This window comes from Oryctolagus cuniculus, chromosome 4 (assembly GCF_051225735.1).
Source record: "Oryctolagus cuniculus isolate XC-2025 breed Fujian yellow rabbit chromosome 4, ASM5122573v1, whole genome shotgun sequence".
Lineage (NCBI taxonomy): Eukaryota > Metazoa > Chordata > Mammalia > Lagomorpha > Leporidae > Oryctolagus > Oryctolagus cuniculus.
The window spans coordinates 147,427,586-147,448,812 of NC_142870.1; the positions used below are offsets into that span (position 1 = coordinate 147,427,586).

General features: G+C 55.5%; 1 protein-coding gene across 2 annotated transcripts in view; it reads left to right on the top strand.

Moving 5' to 3' along the window:
- SLCO2A1 (solute carrier organic anion transporter family member 2A1) overlaps positions 1-21,227 on the top strand; it is a 74,212-nt gene that overhangs the window by 12,557 nt on the left and 40,428 nt on the right. For both annotated transcript variants that reach the window (XM_002716257.6, XM_089332246.1), the window contains exon 2: positions 18,990-19,127. In XM_002716257.6, coding sequence (XP_002716303.1) covers positions 18,990-19,127 — 138 coding nt within the window. The remainder of the gene's footprint in view (positions 1-18,989; positions 19,128-21,227) is intronic.

A 21,227-nucleotide genomic window follows, 5' to 3' on the forward strand; every position in this document is an offset into this window, starting at 1 on the left:
CAGATGGAGTAAGAAGGGCCATAAAGAGCTATAGTGGATTATGATTTCCATCAACGTGACTACTTCATGGAACATGGAATACCCTCATCCCCCTGCTATAAATTCCTAGAGATGCTCCATGAAACAGAATAGCACCAAAGATTTAAATGCATGGCTGAGCTTTCAAAAGGAAAAGTGAAATCTTCAGGTGAGAGAAATGAACACCAGAACAATGAGGGTACCAGGGCACCCTGCAGCAGGAGACACGGGTGTGGATTGGATCAGTCAACAATCCTGGAAGCTGGACGTTTGGTAGAGAGGTTAAGGTGCTGCTGGGGGCCAGAGCTGTGCTGTGATGCGAGCAGCAGGCTAAGCCACTGCTTGAGACACTGGCATCCCATACGGGAGCAGTGGTTCGAGTCCCTGCTAGTCCACTTCCCATCCGACTTCCTGCTCATGTGCCTGGGATGGCAAAGGATAATGATCTAAGTAGTTGGGGCCCTGCTACCACCCATGTGGGAGACCAGGGTGGAGTTCCTGGCTCTTGGCTTCAGCCTGGTCCAGACCTGGTTGTTCTGGCCCTCTGGGGAGTGAATTGGCAGATGGAAGATCTGTGTCTCTTTGTGCCCCCCTCTCTCTGTCACTCTGCCTTTCAGATAAACAAATGAATAAAATTTTACAGGGGGAGATTCTGCTTGGAACACCCACACCGCTTAATGGAGTACCTGGGTTCAAGTTCTGGATTTGCTGCTGATTCTTTCTTACTCCCGGTGTACACTCTGGGAGGCACAGGTGACGGCTCAAGTACTTGGGTCCTTGCAGACCCAGATAGAGTCCCCAGCTCCTGGCTTTGATCCGGCTGAGCCCCTAGCTGCTGCAGGCAATTGAGGAATGAACCAACATATGGGAGATCTCTATCTGTCTGTCTCCTCTGCCTTTCAAAACCAAAACCAAAACCAAACAAAACCCTCAAGGAGCTCCTAACCAGAGACTGGGTTTTAGTCATCCCACAGGTACCAAAAACAGCAGGGCGAGGTGAAACTCAGGCCCTTGGGGGGAGGACACCTGAAAGCACTCCATCCACAGCCCAGGGACAGCCCGCGGGTTCGTCTCTAACAGGACCTGGGGAAAGTGTCCCTGAAAATTAAGACCTCAAGACTGTGCCAGATGGAACCAGAAATCGAACTTACACTGTCTAATGGTGTGGTGATGTTTACCTCATGGCACAAAACTAACTCAGATTGAATCAAAGACCTAGATAGAAGACCTAAACTCTAACACTTTTAGAAGAGGGGGCCGGTGCTGTGGCGTAGTAGGCTAAGCCTACCCCTGCAGCATCCCATATGGGCACCGGTTCACGTCTCAGCTGCTCCTCTTCCAATCCAGCTCTCTGCTATGGTCTGCGAAAACAGTGGAAGATGGCCCAAGTGCTTGGGACTCTGCACCCATGTGGAAGACTCGGAAGAAACTCCTGGCTTTGGACTGGTCCAGCTCTGGTTGTTGTGGCCATTTGGGGAGTAAACCAGCAGATGGAAGACCTTTCTCTCTGTCTCTCCCTCTTTCTTTATTTTATTTATTTATTTATTTATTTATTTATTTATTTATTTATTTTTTGACAGGCAGAGTTAGACAGTGAGAGAGAGACAGAGAGAAAGGTCTTCCTTTTCCATTGGTTCACCCCCCAAATGACCGCTACGGCCAGTGCACTGCGCCAATCCAAAGCCAGGAGCCAGGTGCTTCCTCCTGGTCTCCCATGTGGGTGCAGGTCCCGAGCACTTGGGCCATCCTCCACTGCACTCCCGGGCCACAGCAGAGAGCCGGACTGGAAGAGAAGCAACTGGGGCAGAATCCAGTGCCCCAACTGGGACTAGAACCCGGGGTGCTGGCGCCGCAGGCAGAGGATTAGCCAAGTGAGGTGCGGAGCACACCTGTCTCTCCCTCTTTCTGTAACTCTGCCTGTCAAATACATAAATAAACAAGTCTTAACAAAAAACTCTTAGAAGAAAACACAGGGAAAACTTCATGACCTTGAATTTGTCAAGGATTTCTTGGATATGACACCAAAAGCACAGATAGTAAATGTTTAAATAGACAACTTGTATTACACCAACAGTAAAAACAAAAGCAAAAACTTCTGTGCATCAAATGACATAATCAATAGAATAGAAAAGCAACCTACAGAATGGGGGAAGATATTTGCAATCATAAATCTGATAAGGGATTTATATCTAGATTATCTAAAGAACTCTTATAACTCAACAACAGACAACCCTCTTAAAAATTGACAAGGGACTTGAATATACATTTCTCCCAAAACAGTACATAAATGGCCAACAAGACCATGAACATCCATTCAACATCGCTAATCATTAAGGAGCTGCAGTTCAAAACCACAGTGAAATACCACTTCACGCCCAGGATGGCTATTATAAAAACAAAAACAAAGTAACCAGTATTGGCAAAGAAGTGACCAAGCTGTACACTACGCAGGGAAGGGAAATGCTGCAGCCACTGTGAAAAGGAATATGATAGGTCCCCAGAAGACTAAAAATGGAAGCTGTATGACCCGGCAGTTCTGTCTCTGGGTAAATCTCCGAAGGAATTGGGAGCGGAGTCTCAGCATCCCCGGCAGCAGGAGTCTCAGTAGCCCAGAGAGGGAAGCGACTCAGGTGTCCTTCAGTGGCTGGATGGAAACAATGAAAACGCAGTGCAGACACACGGTGGAGAATGACACAGTCTCAAAGGGAAGGCAGTTCTGACGCCTACTACAGAGGGGATGAACCTGAACGAGGTTACACTAATGGGATGAGCTGGACACAGAAAGACAAATCCTGAATGGCTCCACTCACAGGAGGTCGCCCCAGTAGTCAGACTCACAGAGCCAGCAAGTGGAATGGGGGGAGAGGGAGAATGAGGAGTTACTGTCCCATGGGTTTAGAGCCTCCGTTTTGCAAGATGGAAAGCTCTCTAGAGGGGGGTGATGGTGATGGCTGCACAGCATGTGAGTGATGTACTTTACGCCACTTAAATATAGTTCAGATGGACACTTTGCTGTTATGTGCATTTTGCCACCAGTGAAAAAAATATGGGTGTTATGGCTGGGATGGTGAATGTTCCCTTAAGGCTGGTGTGTTAAAGGCGTGGTCCCCCAGTGTGCTATAGGGAGGGAGTAGAACCTTTAGGAGGTGGGGCCCAGTGGGAGGTCCTTAGGTCTCTGGACACACCCTCTGAAGGTTGTTCTCCTGTGAACACTTGAGTTATGGCAAGAAGGCGCTTACAGATGCCTGACTGTTGGCACACCCTCTCCCCTGCTTCCCGGAGTGCCCTGTGACTCTTCCTGAATTGCACTCTGCCAGCCGCCACAGGTCCCTTGGCAGAGCCCAAGCCTATGCTGTGCTGGACTTTAACCTCCAAACCTGCAGACTAAAGAAACCTTTTCTCCTTATAAGTGAGCTGCCTCAGGTGTTTCATTATAGTCACGACCAACAGAATAAGACAGCGGTAGTCATTAAGGCAGAAGACATTGATTGCATACCTTCCAAAGCAATGAAATAGGAGGAGGGTGGAAAAGCAGGGCAACCCCGCGGTAAATAGGAACACGCCTGCAGATGCCCTCCCCAGCCACGCCTAGACTCATGTTTGAATGAACAGGGACGGCAGCCCCGCCAGCTTGACACCTGGAAAACAATGGCCTAGGATCACAGGGCGGTGACATTCAGGGCCTGCGGAGGACAAAATGAGGCAGCAGCAGGCAGAGGGGTGAGCATCCCTGAGCAATAGGGAAGCCCAAAAAGAGTGTTGTGGGGAGCCAGGGGTGCTTTGCTGAAGTCACTGATGGGGCTGAGTACCGACGGGGAGGCCTGGAGTGCGGCTGCCGAGGTCTGCCTCCCTTCCTGGCACCAGCTCTGCCCACCTGACACCCAGCATGGCCTCAGTGACTGGAAGCCCTGTGCCTGTGCTGCCTACCGTCTGTGTTCTGTGGCCCACTGCGAAGGTCGCAGGCCCCTGAGCTGCGGACGTGAATCGGTCAGCAACGTTGGAACAGCGTGGTGAGCTCATGTCTGCTGCTGCCGGGGCTGCGGCTGGTAGGCGTCGGTATTTGCTTAGCTAATCCTTCCTCATCTAAAGGTGCTTATTGACGATTTCATTCATGAGTTTTGAAACATGCAGGGAGAAATCCCAGCCAGAATCCTCCAGGTGTGGATGATGAAACCACATTCCCTTGCACTTGCCTGCAAGAGCTCCAGGTGAGACAAAGTAGTTGGGAGAGGAACCCTCGGTCCATGTGGAGAGTGCAGCCAGATTCTCACCGGTAAGGAGCCCCATGCTCAGACGGCAGGTGGCCAAGGGAAGTGCCGAGAAATCAGGGGGCTGATTCCGTCTGATCCCAGAGGTTGCGCTGGTCGGTAGAACGGATTTGCACATACAAGGGGACTCTTGTAAGTTCGTGGGAAAATGGAATTCAATGAGAATGCAGATTTGTCCATGAACTTTTGGCAGTCCCTTGTAGAGGCTGAGCCTTGAGATTCCAAGAAGGAAGGAATTAGGTTAGAACCCAGGAAGACCTACTCGAGTCTAAGGAAGTGGTTCTCAAAATACCATTCCCGGCCCATCAGTGTCACCATCACATGGGAGCTTGTTGTAAATGCAGACTGTTAGGCCCCATCCCAGGCGGATGGAAAACTGCACGTGGGGCCAGCAAGCTGTTTCAGCAAGGCCTCTGGGCAACTCTGACGTAGCCAAGGTTGAGCTCATCTGCTGTGAAGGCAAGCACTGCTCAGAACAGAGATGCACCTGCGGAGGTGGCTGTGATACGCCTGTGGCCCAAGCAGTCACGACAGTGATTAGGAGGCAGGAGTCTGTATTAAGTTCAGATAGTTACCAAAGAACATGAGCTTCTAATGCAGGAGCTGTAACTGATGAGAGGAAGTTTGGGGAGCATCCCCGACAGGCCAGTGAAGGTGTTCCAGAGCTCCTGCTACGATCCAGGCAAAAGCCACAAGCTGTGAACCCCAGCCTGAGCCGGGAGATGGGGAGCTGGGAGGGCAGGAGGGTGCTGAGGCAGAGCCTTCTCGGCAAGGAATTTGCAGAATCTCTGAAGTGCCGGGCCACGAGAGCTTGCTGTGCTAGGCTGAGTTCCATTCCCCCCAGATAGTTTGGAAATGGCAAATGATGCAGCAGGCTGACGTCAGGAGTGCCCTGGTGATACTTACAGCTTCATGTTAAATCCTGGAGGGAAACCGGGCATTGGAGGAGCTGCTGTGCCTTCCTCCTTGCATCTGCTCTTTATTACCGAGTGCTGTTACTGGAATACAGTGCGACTCCTGGACGCGGGCAGGCACAGATACCCCAGAGTTACATGCTGATAGTGCTAAGAGGAGGGAAACTTGACCCAATCCTGTAAAAGCCTGCCAGCCACTCTCTCTGCTTCTTTGCTCATCTTGTGCACCTGCCCTCACACATGCTCCGTCATTGCCAGGCCAACTGCCCTCATCAAAGACCAAACCCTGGGCCTGCTTCATCCAGGACTTGCGCCTTTGAAACTGTGACCTGAACACGCCTTTCTTTTTAGAAGTCAGTTGTGTCAGTCATCCATTGTGGGAGTGAAAATCTCCTAATATTCCCATGCTCAGACTGCACATCTCATGGTGTTGGAAGGCCTTGAGGCCCTGGGTGGCTCCCCCAGGCACAGCTATGGCTGTGAGGGTCCGGGGGAGTGCTAGAGGGTGCAGGAACCAGGGAGACACGTTTTGGGCACTGCCTTGGACAGAAGCAACCATGCCTGTTTTGGCCTCTACCTTGGTCTCTGCGCCTGACAGTTTCCTTTGCTCTGTCATCTGGACCTGGCGAAGATGGCTGAGAAAGGACTTAGGCGTTTTCCACGGTCCTGGCTCTCACCTTGGCTACAGTTTCTTCCACCTTTCCCTGGCCAGACAAATGTCTTCCTCTTCTCCCTCCTCACTCTTCTGAGGGCAAGAGGGAGGAGGGAGGCAGGCAGGGGCCAGTGAGTGGAGGGAGCGCCTTGTAGGACATCTAGGAAAGTCCCCAAGGGGAGGCTACAGAAGACCGTGTCTGGGCAGGTCCAAGAACAAGCAGAGGTGATGGAGAGAGGCGAGCAGGAGGGAGCCTTCTCAGACGAGCAGCAGGTGCCTCTGCCCCTGTGCTGGCTGGAGATGACCAGAGAAGACCCAGCAGATGACCTGACCCCTGCCCTCCTATTGCTTCCTGAAGCTATGAGCTGGGCAGGAGCCAGAGCACAGACTTCTGCCCACCTGAAGACAAAAGACCCTGCTGGGACCAAACCCAGCGTGCTGGGAGCTGCGAAACAGGCTCTGAGCCCTGGCTCTCTGCAGAGTGAGAGCTGAGGTGTGCTGGAGCTCTGTGCAGTGCTGGTCCCCTGGTCTCCTGGAGTCCCGGGCTGCTTGAGCCTGTGGAGCCCTCTTGGCAGCTGTCTCTGGGGCTGTTTCAGGGAAGCTTTGCGTTCTGCTGAAGCGTGCCCGTGTGCAGAGTCCTGAGGCTCCAGCCTCAGGAAGGAGGAGCAGAAGGGAGTAGGGACAGGAGACAAGACACCTTTTGGGGGCTGCAGTCTTGCTCGGGGAGCACCAGCACTGTGGCAGCCCCAGAGGAGACTTATTTCAAGACCTCGCATGCAGCCAGTGGTTCCCATTTTCATCTGGGGATGGGCCCTTGGGTTCCGCAAGCTCCAGAAGGGGCCCTGTCCTTTCTTTCTGTTGAGAGGCTGGGGTGTTGGCGGAAGTGAGGCTCTTGCTTCCTGGAACCTTTAGTGATTGCTCCCAAGGTCACGGCCAGGCAGCCCCCTGCTCCCCCTGGCTCAGGTCTGTGACTCAAGTTGTCACCAGCTCTTCCTAAGTCTGGAGAGCCCTGGTCTTGCTGCCCTGGTGGGCAAGAGGAGGTGGGCTTCTCTCCCTGTCCCCTTGCCCCCCACTGCCCTTTCTCTCTTGCTCTCTCGCTTTCCACCCTCCGTTCCCACCTCCCTCCCTTCCTCGCTCACTGGCCTCCTCCCTCGGTGTCCCTGCCTGACCTGCCTGGCTGTGCCTCCACACTCCCAGTGCCTCCTGGATGCCTGTGCTTGGCCTCCTCCAGCCCCAGGGCCTCCCTGAAATGCCCCCCCCGCCACACACAAGACTCCTTGGCCGTCAGCCATAGCCTCCCCTGTACCTCTTTCCTGCCGGCGCTCGCTGGCTACTGCTGCTGCCTGCGTGAGGCTTGTCTGCCTGCCCCAAGCCTTGCAGCAGCCTCCTTGCTGTCTGTCCTGTGGCGGGCCAGCTTTCAAAAGGGTGTGGTAAGCCTTCTACCTGCTCAGATGGCTTTGGAGGTGGCCTGATGGTCCCTCTAGGGCACAGTTCCCTTTCTTGACCTGGCGTCCTTCTCCCACCTACACCAGACTTTGGCACATCAGCGAGGTCTTTTTTTTTTTTTTTTTTTTAAAGACATTTATTAATTTGAAAGTCAGAGTTACACAGAGAGAGAAGGAGAGACAGAGAGAGAGAGAGAGAGGCCTTCCATCTGCTGGCTCACTCCCCATTTGGCCGCAATGGCAGGAGCTGCACCAAACTGAAGCCAGGAGCCAGGAGCCTCTTCCGGGTCCCCCATGTGGGTGCAGGGCCCAAGGACTTGGACCATCTTCTCCTTTTTTCCCAGGCCATAGCAGAGAGCTGGATCAGAAGTGGAGCAGCTGGGACTCAATCCAGTGCCCATATGGGATGCTGACACTGCAGGTAGTGGCTTTACCCACTATGCCACAGTGCTGGCCCCACCAACCAGTTCTCCTACTCCTCGTCTTGTCTTCAAGTCCTCCTCAAAAGCCCAGCTCCAGGGTGGACATGGGGCCCAGTGGCTATGACTCTGCTTGGGCTGCCCACATCCCATTTGGGAATGCCTGGGTTCGAGTCCCAGTTCTACTTCCAATTCCAGGTCCCTGCCAATGTGCACTCTGGGGTGACTGGAGCGCTTAGGTCTCTGCCGTCCACATGGGACGCCCCAATTGAGTTCCTGGCAGGCTTTGACCTGGTCCCACCCTGGCTGTTGTATTTAAAGCGTAAACTGTCAGACAGAAGAAAGTCTCTTTTTCTTCCTCTGCCTTTGCCTTTCAAATAAATAGCAGATACTTAAAAATCTTTAAAAACCCCAGCTCCATCTGTGTGTCTCCAGGGATCCCCCCTGCCTATGTCCCGAGCCCCTCCGGCACCATCGCTTGTGCTGCTCCTCTAGCACCTGCCATGTGGCCCAGCAAGCTGTTTCCATTGCGTGTCCTTGTGCGTCATCTTGTTAACAAACTGCCAACACCCATGCCCTCTGTCTGTGCCTTCCCTCGTGGCAGGCGCCTGCTCGCCCAGCTTTCAGCACCTGCTGCTGCGGCTCCTGCTCCACACCTGGGAAGCTTTGCCCTCAGACCTCCATGGTGGCTCGGAGTCAACCAGCTGTGTTGTAGCTTACCAGGAGGTCTTCCTGGGGCTGCAGCTGCTGGGGCACTGAGCCAGCACGTGGCGGGGGGTGGGCCCAGGCCACCCGGGACGGGGTCCCCTGGCTGAAGGCTCTTCCCCGTGCTGCCAGGACCCTAGCTTATTCTCTGGGTGACTCACCAGCGTACCCCTTTTCATGCTCAGAACAATGAGTGTCCAGTCTCCTGTCTGCTAAAAAGGCAAGACCAAGAGTCAAAACGGGGTCCGTGCCTCCCATGCTCCAAATGTAGATGATTCTGTGGGGAGCTGGCCCGGCGTCATTCTGAACAACGTGAAAGAATCTGCTACTTTCCACCCCTCCCGAACTTGGTGTTGTGGTTTTGTTGTTGTTGTTTGGAAGATCATGAACACAGTAGAAGGGAGAAGGGAGAGAGCTCTTTCTACAATGAATTGCCAATCAGATTTGATCATTTTATATCGCCACTCCCTTCTGGCGTGCGAGTGCTGAGTACTTGGCACCCGTCGCTGGCATTTCTCCTTTCCCTTTGATATAGTCACTTGGCATCATTGACCCACGGGCTGCTCTTCCTCATGAAAGCGCCCGCTCTGCCTTGCTGGAGGCAGGCGTGCTCCGGCTGCCAGGACCGCTGCGGGGCTTCAAACGCTCACGGTGGCTGTGAGCGCAGCCTGTGCTTGGTGCCCTTAAGCAGCAGTAGAGGATGTGCAGCAGGACAGTCCCTGCCACCAGGATGATAGAAGCTCAGCAAAGGAGGGGCTGCAGGGAAGACCCTCCCCCCACCCAAGCAGACAGAACAGCCCCTCCCCAGAGACTCTGAGGCCGTGGGTGTTTGACGTGGGCCGTGAATTTGCTGCTCGGCTGCTGATGACCAGAGACTGAGTCTAGGTGGCTTGGGCTGGTGGGACGTACAGCCAGAGCAGGAGGCGGGCAGGGCAGCAGGAGGGTGCCGTGCTCGCATGCTTATCTCAGGGCTGGGAGCTGCTGCGAGCTTTGCCAGCTCTGCTGTCCCTGTGCAGAAGAGCAGGCTGATGTGGCATCCATGCGTGATGCCACCCCTGCAAAGTAGCCAGCAGACAAACTCAGCTGTCGGGGAGCAGGTGGGCATGGACTGAGAGGGGCCCGTGGGGCTTCTGGGACGCTGGTAGTGAGCTACCTCCTGACCTGGGTTCCTTCCCTCAGGCGTACCCAGATTGTGAGATTTTCAAGCTGTGCCTTGGTGATTTATGCGCTTTCTAAATGCATGGTAGACGTCAACAAAGCGTCTTCAAAGGATGACTGCGGCTGTTGGTTAAAGAATAGAGGGGCAGGAGGGCAGCCTGGGCAAGGGAAGCAGCTGGGAAGCAGTGATGGAGGTCAGGGGCGAGCTGCTGGGCACTGGGACTGGGGTGGCAGAGGAGACGGAAACAGAGGGTCCAGCCTTGTGCTGGAGAGAGAGGCCCCGGGCGTGAACTGGAATGGGGCAGCGGCAGTGCAGGCAGCTGTGGTGTTTGGGCGTGGGTCTGAGGCACTGGCAGGAGCTGTAGCTGAATGTGGGAACGCATTTAGTGCAAGGCCTGGGGCTGAGAACTGGGAGACCAGCATCAAGTGGGGAGATAGAAAAGAGCTCCTCTCGGGGTCCCTAAGAAGGAGCAGTCCGAGGAAGTGCGAGAGCGCTGGGATAGAAGGAGCTATCCCAACCAGTGAGGAGCCCCGGGTGGTGCCGCACGCTGCGGGGTGTGGTGGAGGTGGCGCTAGGAACTGGCAATGATGGTGGAAACCATTGCAGCGCCCCCTCCTTCCCCCGACTCTGCGTGGTGAGCCGCATGGCGGAGTGGTGGGGTGGCGTGGTGGCGTGGTGGCGTGGTGTGTGTTGGCTGCTGGCAGCCACCAGTGAACCTGAGCGACTGTGAAGTGCCTCTCCGGAGCCTCGTTTTCCTCGTTATGAACATAAGGAAGCACGTTAGATCTTGGACTGCGCTAGGACTAACTGTACTCCGCCAATATTTACTGAACACATGTTCTGTGCATGCAGACAAAGCAGTGACCAGAAGGGACAGAGCTAGGCAAGTAAATGTGGGGAGCAATCCGGACTAGACTAAGTTACTCGAATTAGGACTTATTCTATGCATCTGCTCTCCTACAATATGGCGCTGGGAGAGGAGAAAACAGCTTCTACCCAGCTGCCTCCAGTTCAACCAATAAACTGTAGGACTTGCTCCTGATTGGAGAGCAGCGTACTCGGCGTGTGGGCAGCCGAGTTAGGATTGGCGGAGGAGGACTATAAAGGAGGAGAGAGACGGCATGCACCGGGAACATCTATGGGGAACATCTAAGGGAACCCGTGCAGCCCCCGAGAAAGCCGGCCGGCGGTGTGCCGCTCCCCTGCGGAAGTGGGGAATGTGGCCAGGGGGAACTGCCCTTCCACGGAGGTGGAAGGGATAGTAGCCAACCCGGGAAGAACCAGCAGCAAACCCGGGGAGGGCCGAGCAGACGAAAGAACAGCGCAGGGTCCTGTGTCGTTCCTCCGCGAAGACGGGGAGCGACAGTAAATAAATAAGCAAGACGATGAGAAGCCATCACCCCCCACCTTCGGGCCCGGGGTCCCTCCCTGCCTGGCCAGTCTCCCTGGGCTCAGCCGCCACTGTGCTCGGTTTTTGCGACACCAGCTCACCCATCCCTACTTTCTCTCTACAAAACTAACTTCCCTTTCCTTGAAGGCAGGAAGGGAAGGGCTTCATCTTCAAACCCTTCCGGGAGATGAGAAAAAACATTGACATCCCATCTGGTTACCCGAACAAAGAATAGGAAGAAGATAACACGGTGAGGTTTCCACAGTCTTGCGGCTGGAATGTTCTTTTCCTGCCACAAATGGATTCAAAGCAAGTTCCCCAGGGGTGCCTCGCTTCAGCCCAACCAAGGGCTCCCAAGCCAAGTTCCCCAAAGACGAGATGGCACTTGCTCTCCACCGAGGTGAGCTTGGCTTAAAACGCACACATGCACACACACACACACACACACACGAGGCTTTAGGAGTTTCTGAAGAAGGATTTAGACACCTATCTGTATAAATTCCAAGGCTAATTTTGTTTTTCTGGGAAATCCTGAGCTGTGTGTTTCACACTAATCTGACAACTTTATTGAGTCTCGCATGCTTATGCTCACGTCTCATACCTGCCAGGATGGTCTTTCCAAACTGTGACTTCTTTTTCTGTGACTTCGTTTTTTTTTTTTCTTTAAGATTTACTTATTTATTTGAAAGTCAGAGTTACACAGAGAAGGAGAGGCAGAGAGAGAGAGAGAGAGAGAGAGAGAGAGAGAGAGGTCTTCCATCCACTGGTTCACTCCCCAATTGGCCACAAAGGCTGAAGCTGTGCCAATCCGAAGCCAGGAGCCAGGAGCCTCTTCTAGGTCCCTGACTTGGGTGCAGGGGCCCAAGGACTTGGGCCATCTTCCAGTGTTTTCCTAGGCCATAGCAGAGAGCTGGATCAGAAGTGGAGAAGCCTGGACTCGAACTGGCATGCATATGGGATGTCAGCACTGCAGGAGGCGGCTTTACCCACTACGCCACAGCGTCGACCCCTCAATCTGATTTCTAAGGGCTGGAGCCTGTGCCATCTCTCACCCTCTGCTTTTCCAAGTCTCACACGTCTACTCAGCCTCCCTCTGCCTTCCCCGTTCTCGGGTACCTGGGAAAGAATCAGAACAGCCCTAGACAACCCCAAGAGAGTGCCTGAGCACTCCAGGGATTATCAGGAGCCAGGAGCCTGGCTACCTCCCTTCCTGAGCATGTACATGGCCATGGAAACCTACGCTTTGTTTTTTTCCTGATCGTTCTTGTCTTTGTACCTCTGAGGGTCCCCAGGGCCCTGATATCTCAAAATCCAGTTTTTCCATAAGCTCATCCTAACCTAAAGTAGAAAAACGGGCTATAACCCCAACCCCACGAGCTTCTGCAGAGTTGGACTTCCTGCGATCCTTTGGTTGTATCTTGTACAGTGCCTTTCAGGTGTGACTCTTTATGTAAGCCGAATATTCTAAGCTAAAAGAATAAAAGTCCAAAGAGCCTGGTCTGGTGCAGCCCCATCAGGCCTCCTGGAGCCGTGCCTTGGCCCTGGCTTCCGTGCCTGCTGGGGTTTCCTGTGGCCTCGGCTGAGAGCAGACAGGCGGGTCTTCCCGGGCCTTGGGGTGGATTTCCTCAGTGGTCAGGGAGCCCTGGCAGACAGCAGGTTCCCTCTGTGGGTAGTGCAGTGAGGCCATCAAGGGGGCACCAGCGGGAAGCAAGGGGCATGCGGGCAGCCTGGCCAACCGACCCCTGGCCGCTCCCTTCCAGGCAGGGCCCCCGCCCTGCTCCCCAGCCCGGCTGCTTCCCCCTGAAGGAAGAAGGAAGCTGGGAGGGAAATCAAAGTGTTGCTTTTAAACTCCTGCTCGTTTTTCTCTTTCCCATCAAAGGCTTGCTGGAGTTCACGATACTGCTAATAATACCGGCAGTACCTGTTACCATGGCTGCTGCAGGCACCACCCACTCTGACCCCGGCCCGGCTATTTTGAATCCCAGGACTTTATCTCAGACAGGCATTCTTCCTGCAGGGGAACAGAGTTGATTTCCCGAATCATGTCTTAAAAGAGACGCTCCCCTTTGGGGCAGGGGCCAGGGTTTTGCATCCAAAGCCACACCCTTGCAGGAGCTGCAGGAGGCCCGTGGGCTGGAGGAGGCCCTCCTAGCCAGGATGTGTCTGATCTGTGCATGCTTCCCGTCTTCATCTGGGGGTACAGGGAGAAGGACCCTGCTCGCCCCTCCAGCTCTCTGCTGGGCTCCCAGGAGCCACCCCGAGTCCCTCCTTCTCCCCAAGTGCATGCATCTCGGCAACACTGGGGCGCTCAAGGCCAGGAGTCACTCTTCTGGGTTCACTTCTTTTTTCTTTTTTTAAGTTTATTTATTTATTTAGGAGCGCCACAGAGATAACTTCCATCTACTAATTCATTCCTCAAATGCCTATGACAGGCAGGGCTGAGCCAGGCTGAAGTCAAGAGCCAGGAACTCCATCTGGGTTTGCCACAGGGAGAGAGCAGGGACTCAGGTACCTGGGCCACCATCCCCTGCTTCCCAGGTGCATTAGCAGGAAGCTGAAGTGGAAGCAGAGTGGGACTCATGATCCCCATGAGAGATATACCAACCACGCGGAAGATGCTAGCCAGAGAAACGGGGCACCGGGATGCAGGAATGCAGCGAGGCAAGAGGAGGCATCTGGGTAGGCTTTGGTCGGACAGTCAGGTCCGCTGACACAGACAGTCCCTGACTTACAGTGATTCAATTTAACATTTGTTTCTACTGCACCCACACAACCGTTCTGCTCTTCACTTCCAGTATAGAATTCAATCAATGCCGTGAGAAACGCAGCACTTTGTTCTAAGAGGCTTTGTGTTAGACGGCTTTGCCCAGCTGGGGGCTGGGGCAGGTGTGCTGAGCATGCCTGAGTCGAGCCAGGCTAAGCCACAGCGCTCAGTAGTTCAGCTGTATTACATGCGTTTTCAACCCAACAGTCGCTTCGCTGGATGTAACCCCACTGTCGGTCAAGGAGCTTCTGTGTGTACTGTTTGGAGCTTTTTCCTTTTCCCATGGAACGGCAGGGACAGAATCAGGAAATAGACCGGGTTTCTAACTCCAGGCTTAAGTGGTGCTGCAGGTCACACGTCGTGGGACATCTGTTCTTGCACCACCAGCAGAGAAGTCAGATTACTTGGGGGGTAAGAGGAGGGAGTGGAGGAAGCCCCTCTCACTAGCATCCACCCAGTGGCCCGCACTCCCTGGTACCATCCTCGCCACAACTCAGGTGGGATCCTGGCGCCCATTTCTATTGGGGGTCGCATTGCGTCGCTGAAGCTCACACCCTTCCTCACTCACAGAGCCAGGGCTTGTTTGGATCCCATCTCCAGACTGTCAGAAACCAAAGCAGTGTGTTGCCTCCATGATAGTGAGTGTGGGCTGCCCCAGCTAGCACACCTTCTCGTGTCCTACCTGTACATCTGCAGGTACCCTCACAGCGGTGTTCTCGAGGCGTGGCCTTCTGTCCGGGCGTTCTTGCTCTGTCTCCATGCTGGCCAGGTAGCGGGTACTTGTCAAGGCTGAGTAGCCCGGCTCCAGGATCCTATCCACAGAGAGCAGTGTGTGAGGACAGTGGCTGGGGCTCCGAGTGACCCTGGCCAGAAACCCCACTGGACCTGCCTGCCCACTGCTTGCTGTCTCCTTAGCATCTTCCCCCTGCCCACAGCCCCGTCTCTGCCCCTTGCTCCAGGGCCCAGGTCCCTGCCAGTGCTGCCACTCGGCTGGGCTGCGGTGGCCAATGACAGGTGTGAGGGGTGGGGGAGTTGGGAAGGTTCCAGCTGGCTGTGGCCGGAGTACCCAGCCCAGCAGCCTGGGGAGGAACTGGAGCCGTCTATGTCTGTGTATAGCAGAAAGAGTAAAGGCGTTGTCTTTCTGGGAAAGAGTGGGGACAGATTTCCTCTCCTCTGTCCCCATCTTCCTGTCGTGAGCCACAGGGGAAGTGGGCAGCTGCCAGGTCGCTCCTGCTGGCTCAAGATTGAGTTGACCAGGAGAAGACGGGAACACACACACACATACACGCACACACACACACGCCCTGTTCCAAAGCTGCCCTCGCTGTCCCCTCTCCATGCATACTCGTCCTCCAAGGGCCCTGGCTCCATGCGTAGCATTCACCTCTTCCTCGTCCCCAGACTGCAACACAGCCGCTTCCCTTCTTGCACGTAGGCTCAGTTGAAAGCCTTGTCAAGTCAACCTCCGCAGGCTCCTGTGATCCAGGTCCTCCCTACGTGACCGTGCCCCTCCAGGCCTCGGATCCTGAGCTTCTCGTCTCTCTCTGGACTGTCATGACAGCCATCACTCCTCTGCTGAATGCTGTGCTTGCTTTGGGAGGCCTTGGTGCAGGAATCAGCAACAGGGGGCTGGCGTTCTTGGAAGCAGCCTTGAACTAGACACACAACGGAGCCACGTGCTGGGCAAGGGTCCTGCCGGAGGGCAGGGGAAGCTGGCCCTGCTGGCTGAAAGCAAAGGCAAAGACGTGGTGTGTGTGCTCTGGGGCACATTGAGCGTGTACCTTTGGTGGCGTTTGAAGGGCGAGGTGTGTGGCAGCCACTAACGCTGCCTGTTCGAGCAGCCCAAAGCTTAGCTTGCTGACAAACCCACAGTCTGTCCAGGACTCAGTGGGGTTCACTCATTTCTGCTCTGCTTGGCATCAGGGGTAGGGCTGGCACCACCTGATAGCTTGCTCAGTAACACGTCTGACAATGGATGCTGGTTGAAAGCTGAAAGCTCAGATGCAGGTGTTGGCGGAGCACCCACAGGGGGCTTCTGTGGGAGGAAGAAAGACCGAGCTTCCCTACGCCACGTGAGGTCTGGGTCCCAGGGGTCCTAAGAGAGGAAGATCCTCTACCCGTCTTAGGTCCAAGCCTCAGAAGACACCTGCTTCCCTCCCCCACTGACTGAAGCACGTAGCTAAGATTGGCCCACATCCAACGGGAGAGAACGCAGGCTCCACCTCGTGATGGAGTGTCGCTGTCACATGGTGGACGTGCATGTGGGAGGCATGGCTGTCTTTGCAAGATATGGCTGGCCTCAACAAGAGGCAGGCAGGGTGCAGGACCTGTAGCCTCATGGATATCACACCCAGGGCATTGGTTTTGTCTTGTAGGAAGCAGGAGCTGGTGGGAAGTGCTGACTGGGGCGTGAGCGGGTGCATCTGTGCTTGTGTGAGCGTTCTCTGGGGTGGTTGGGTGGAAGATTTGGAGGGGGCAGGCAAGACCTATGGTGTCGCTCCCCCTCTTCATGGAGGAATGACACAGGACCCTGCGCTGTTCTTTTGTCTGCTTGGCCCTTCCCGGGTTTGCTGCTGGTTCTTCCCGGGTTGGCTACCGACCCTTCCACCTCCGTGGAAGGGCGGTTCCCCCTGCCACTTTCCCCACTTCCGCGGGGGAGCGGCACACCGCCGGCCGGCTCTCTCGGGGGGGCTGCACAGGTGTTCCTTCAGCTAGATGTTCCCTCAGATGTTCCTGGTGCATGTTGTCTCTCTCCTCCTTTATAGTCCTCTTCACCAATCCCAACTCTGCTACCCACACGCCGAGTACGCTGCTCTCCTCCAATCAGGAGCAGGTCCTACAGTTTATTGGTTGAACTGGAGGCAGTTGAGTAGAAGCTGTTTCTTCCTCTCCCAGCGCCATATTGTGGGAAAGCAGATGCATAGAATAAGTCTTAATTCCAGTAACAGTCTAGTCCGAGTTGCTCCCCACACTATGGCAGGGGGGATGTTGCAGAAATCCGTGGGAGCCAGGGAAGGGGCCTGAGCCGAGGCATACACCTGGAGGTACGGCCTCGTGCAAGGCGTGCTGAGATCACAGGTCCCAGCAATGGGGTGAATGCTGGGGGCGAGATGGCGGGGCCCCTAGCAGAATTCTCAGTGAGAGTGAGGGCGGAAGAAAGACAAAGAGGAGTGGTTTGTGGGGGAAGAGAAAGAGTCTCGTTTGGGAAGCGGTTAGGGATCTCGGAGTGTCCGGGTGGACTTTCCCTAGCCGAGTGAGATGGACCTCAGCGGAAAGCACTGGGGAAGGTTCTGGGTGAGAAACGGAGCTGTGAGCGTTGCCATCCTCGGCACGGTGGGATTGCCCGGGAACAAGCGCAGGATGGGCGTGTGCCCCAGAGGAGGCCGCGGGCTGTTTGGGGGTGGGGGTCAGCCTCTGAGAAATGGTGGGAGGAAGAGGCTCCGGCGAGGCCCCGAGATGAAATCGCTTCCTTCCTGAGTTCAGCCCGGGCCGCGGGCGACTCCCACGTGAAGGCGCTTTGATGCCCAGCGCTGGGGAAGACGATCGGACATTGGCACGTCCCGGTCCGTGGTGCCTGACGTCCCGTAGCCCAGTTCACACACTCGTCCTTTCTTTTCTCTCATGGCCCAAACTCTTACAAACTAGAGGATTTCTGTGATCATTTCGCCTCTTCCCTTAATCCCTCACATATACCCTCTGCACGCAGCGTGTGTCCCCTGCTCCCATAATTGAAGCCCAGAGGCCACTGGGGGACATTTTCCAAATGACTCAGGTGGGGAATCTTCCTGCACCTGTTTTGATTCTCTGGGTCTGGGCTTGGGTGTGTCTCAGGGGCATCCCTGGCTCCAGCATCCCCAGTATTTGCAATCAAAGCTAAGGACCACTGACCTAGCCCAGTTACTTTGCAACTGGGGAGACCAAGGGCCCAGGAAGGTGGACATGGCTGAGGTTGCTCTGCTGAATGGGAGACAGGCCCAGCCCTGGCCTGCTGCAGGCATCTCCCCTCAGCCCACACATGCTTACTTCTTGGGGTCACCTCTCTCGAGCTTCATCTCCCTGTTTGTGCAAACAGCCAGGGACAAAAATGCCTTTCTCACAAAATGTGAACATTGGAATGTATGAAATAAACTCAGTGGGGGCTGTGAGGGGAGGTGGGGCGTGGGAGGTGGGACACAACTCCACCTGAGTGTGTGTGTTGGGGGGGGTGGTTTCCTTCGGACACTGGAGAGGAGTGAGGTGGCCGTGGCCCGAGGTCAGGCAGCAGTCTGGAGTGGCGTCCAGGTTCACAGGTGTGACGAGCATGGACACGAGTGCTGGGCCTGCCGGAAGCACCTGCTGGCCTCATCAAGTCTCTGGCCCGGCAGGTGGGAGACCCCAGTGCCTAGGGTGAGGCCCCTGAGAAGGAGGTGGGCTCAGCTCCAGGAGGAAATAGTAGAGGTGGAGCCCCAGGTGCTGTCCAGAGATGCCAGCCCCTCAGGGAAGGGAAGAGCTCTGGCCCTCTGTGAAATGTGACCACCACTCTCCCGACCTCGAGAAAGAGCTGTGAGCCCAGGAGGCCCAGAGCTCAGCCACTCAACTCCTCCCCTGCCCTCCCTGCTGTGTGCCTGTGCCCTTCAGCCATGGAACTCGTGTGTACTTGGTGCCACAGCACAAGGAGTGTGGGTGGCGTGGGACTCAGAGACAGATGGCTCTGGGAAGGGGATCGTCCCTCTCGGGGAGCAAGCACCATCAGCGATGCTGCCACAAGAGCCGAGATATCCCCATAGGAACAGCTAACAGCCTTGTGAGGGTGTGAGGGGGACACTATTCCAAACCAGCTGGGCTGGAGGCCACACCATGGGTTTCTCACTGAGACATCAGAGCCAGGCCCTGGAGGGTGGTCCTGGGGCTGGAGGACAGGTTCGGTACGGCCTGGGGCATCAGCGGGGCAGGGGGGTGGCACAGAGGGGACAGGCAGCAGCTAGGGAGCAGTCTAAGCCGGCGAGTGCCCCAGAGGCCTGGCTGAGCACAGGTGCCTTTCCCTCGGGGTGGCTTTCCAGCCCTGTCCTGTGGTCTTACTGGGCCATTTGTGCTAACAGTGGTAAGAACACAGCAAAGGTAGGAAAGCTAACATTTCCAAGTGTTTCCTGTAGGGTGAGCACCTTGTGAAATCAGGGTGAGGAGCCCCACCTGGCTGCTGGGCCCCAGCAGGGGAGGCTGGGAGGAGAGCAGGGCTCACGGCGCGCGGAGCTCATGTCCCGTGTGTGTTCTCGCAGATGTTCGTGCTCTGCCATGGCCTCCTGCAGCTCTGCCAGCTCCTGTACAGCGCCTACTTCAAGAGCAGCCTCACCACCATAGAGAAGCGCTTCGGGCTCTCCAGTTCTTCCTCGGGTCTCATCTCCAGCTTGAACGAGGTAAGTACGGGCTACTGACCCATCAGACCCCATGGGGTGCACCTCCCTGGCCATAGGACCTGGGATGTGTGCACAGGGGCCAGGGAGTGGGCATAGCAGAAGCAGCTGCAGCTCCTGGGGCTCTACCTGTGCCAGGCACTGAGCTGACAGCCTGTGAACAGGTGCTCTGCTCATAGCCACCGGACAGGTAAGGATACTGAGACTCGGCAGGACACGTGCATTGGCCCAAGTATGCAAGGGGAGCCCCAGGCCTGGGCATCTCCTGTCTCCTGAGGCTTGTAGGGACTGTTGGCGTTTAATAGCCTTGACAGCTGGATGAGGTCAGGTCTCTGTGATGCCCCCAGCAACCTGGCTGGCCCTGGCATGCAACACGAGTGGCTCAGTCGCAGTTGTCTTTCCTCCAGCATTCAGACACAGCCTCTGAATCATTCTCAACATGATGTTCTAGCCCCCTCTGCTAATCACAACCAAAAGCTTGCTGATAAGGTGACTCTTGTCTTCCACCTCAACCCAGATAAGAGAACCCTAGGATCTCATGAAGCTTGTCCCTAGGCTTGGAACAAAAACATGGGCCCAGGAACAACTGCAGTTTGCACGGGGCAGGGAGCACCTAGCTGGGACTTGTTGAAGACAGGGTGTTGATTAGGCAAATATTTGCCCAGGGCGATAGTTCAATCAAAATGGGGGAAAATATCCATGCAATTTATCAGGAAAGAAGAGAGTGTGGGAAGCCACAGCTAGCCCAGGTTTATTCAGAAGGAGAAAGCCTGGGAGGGGCTCACTCCCAGGGGAACCCACGGTAGAGAGAGAGCCCCCTCCCTTGCAGACTAGGGGTTTATAAAGTCCAAAGTGGCGGGAAGGGACTGGGGGCTCTGCACTCTCTGGGAGCTGCTGAGATAGCGGGAGAGCCTGGGCTCGCTGTAAAGGTCCTGCAAGATCACAGTGCGAGCTGAGGCTGGTCTCTGGGGCTGAGCTGCTGACTGGGGGAGAGAGCCTGGGAGGAGTGCGGAAAGCTCAGGCCGACAGCTGGATTCTTCAGATAGTGGTGTGTCCAGCAGTCCAGGCAGGGCAGGGCTGGTCTTGGCAGGGCGGGGCTGTGTTAGCAGAGCAGAGACATGGGGGCCTGCTTGCTGTATGTAGGTGAGAGGTCAACACAGATCTAAGGCTTTATGTCCTTTCCCTCAGATGGACTTTTTGAGACTCTGACTTTAGATCATGCCATGGACATGATGGGAGAGGGACGTGGTGGGTGAGAGAAGACAGCTGCAGGCCAGGGCCGAGCAGACACGGCAGGTGGGAGGCCTGGGGGCTGCACATTCTGCCTGCCTCCTTCCATGCTCCCTGGGCCTGTCTGGACTGAGACATCAGAAGGGCAGGGCTGTGTCACAGATGCGGTTTGTGACAGCTTTCTGTGGTCTCCCAGCAAGGCCACTCCAAGGCTGCAGGTGCTGAGGCCCAAGATCCACTTCTCAGCTAGATCACTGGATTTGAAAAAGCATCCACTAAGGGAGCCTAGTTCTGGAAAAGGGCTCCACTGCCAGAGAACAGCCAGCCTCAGCGGTCAGACATGTTGGGGTCCCAGGGGAGCCTGGATGGAGCCCACCACCCTGTCCTTCCTGCTGATTTCCGTGGGGATAGGGGCCTCCGCCATCCCTCACACAGACTTTCCAAGCCAGCCCCAGTTAGCATAGCAAAACCATGGGGAGACAGGACATTCACAAAGTCCGTGAACCTCAAGAGCAGAGCTCTCCTTCCAGGCACAAGTCCCAGAAGGTCACAGAGCCGCCTCCGGCCGAGGCTGGAGCAGGTCTCTGCTCGGGCCAGGCCCCCGCCTTGCACACCTGCTCTCTCCCCTCCTCTCGTGGTGGTAGCTTCTTCCTCCTGGCCCTGCGGCAGCGGTGGTCTGCTCAGCAACTGTGTCCTCTCCCCCAGAAAACCTACCATGTACTCATCCATCCATTCATTAGTTCAACAAGTATTTAATGAGCGCCAACTGCATGCCGGATACACTCTCAGTCTTCCTGGCTGCTCCCTCCCCCTCTTCCCGAACGTACAACGTTGGGTGTTCCCAGGAGACAGGAATGAACAGACACAGATCTC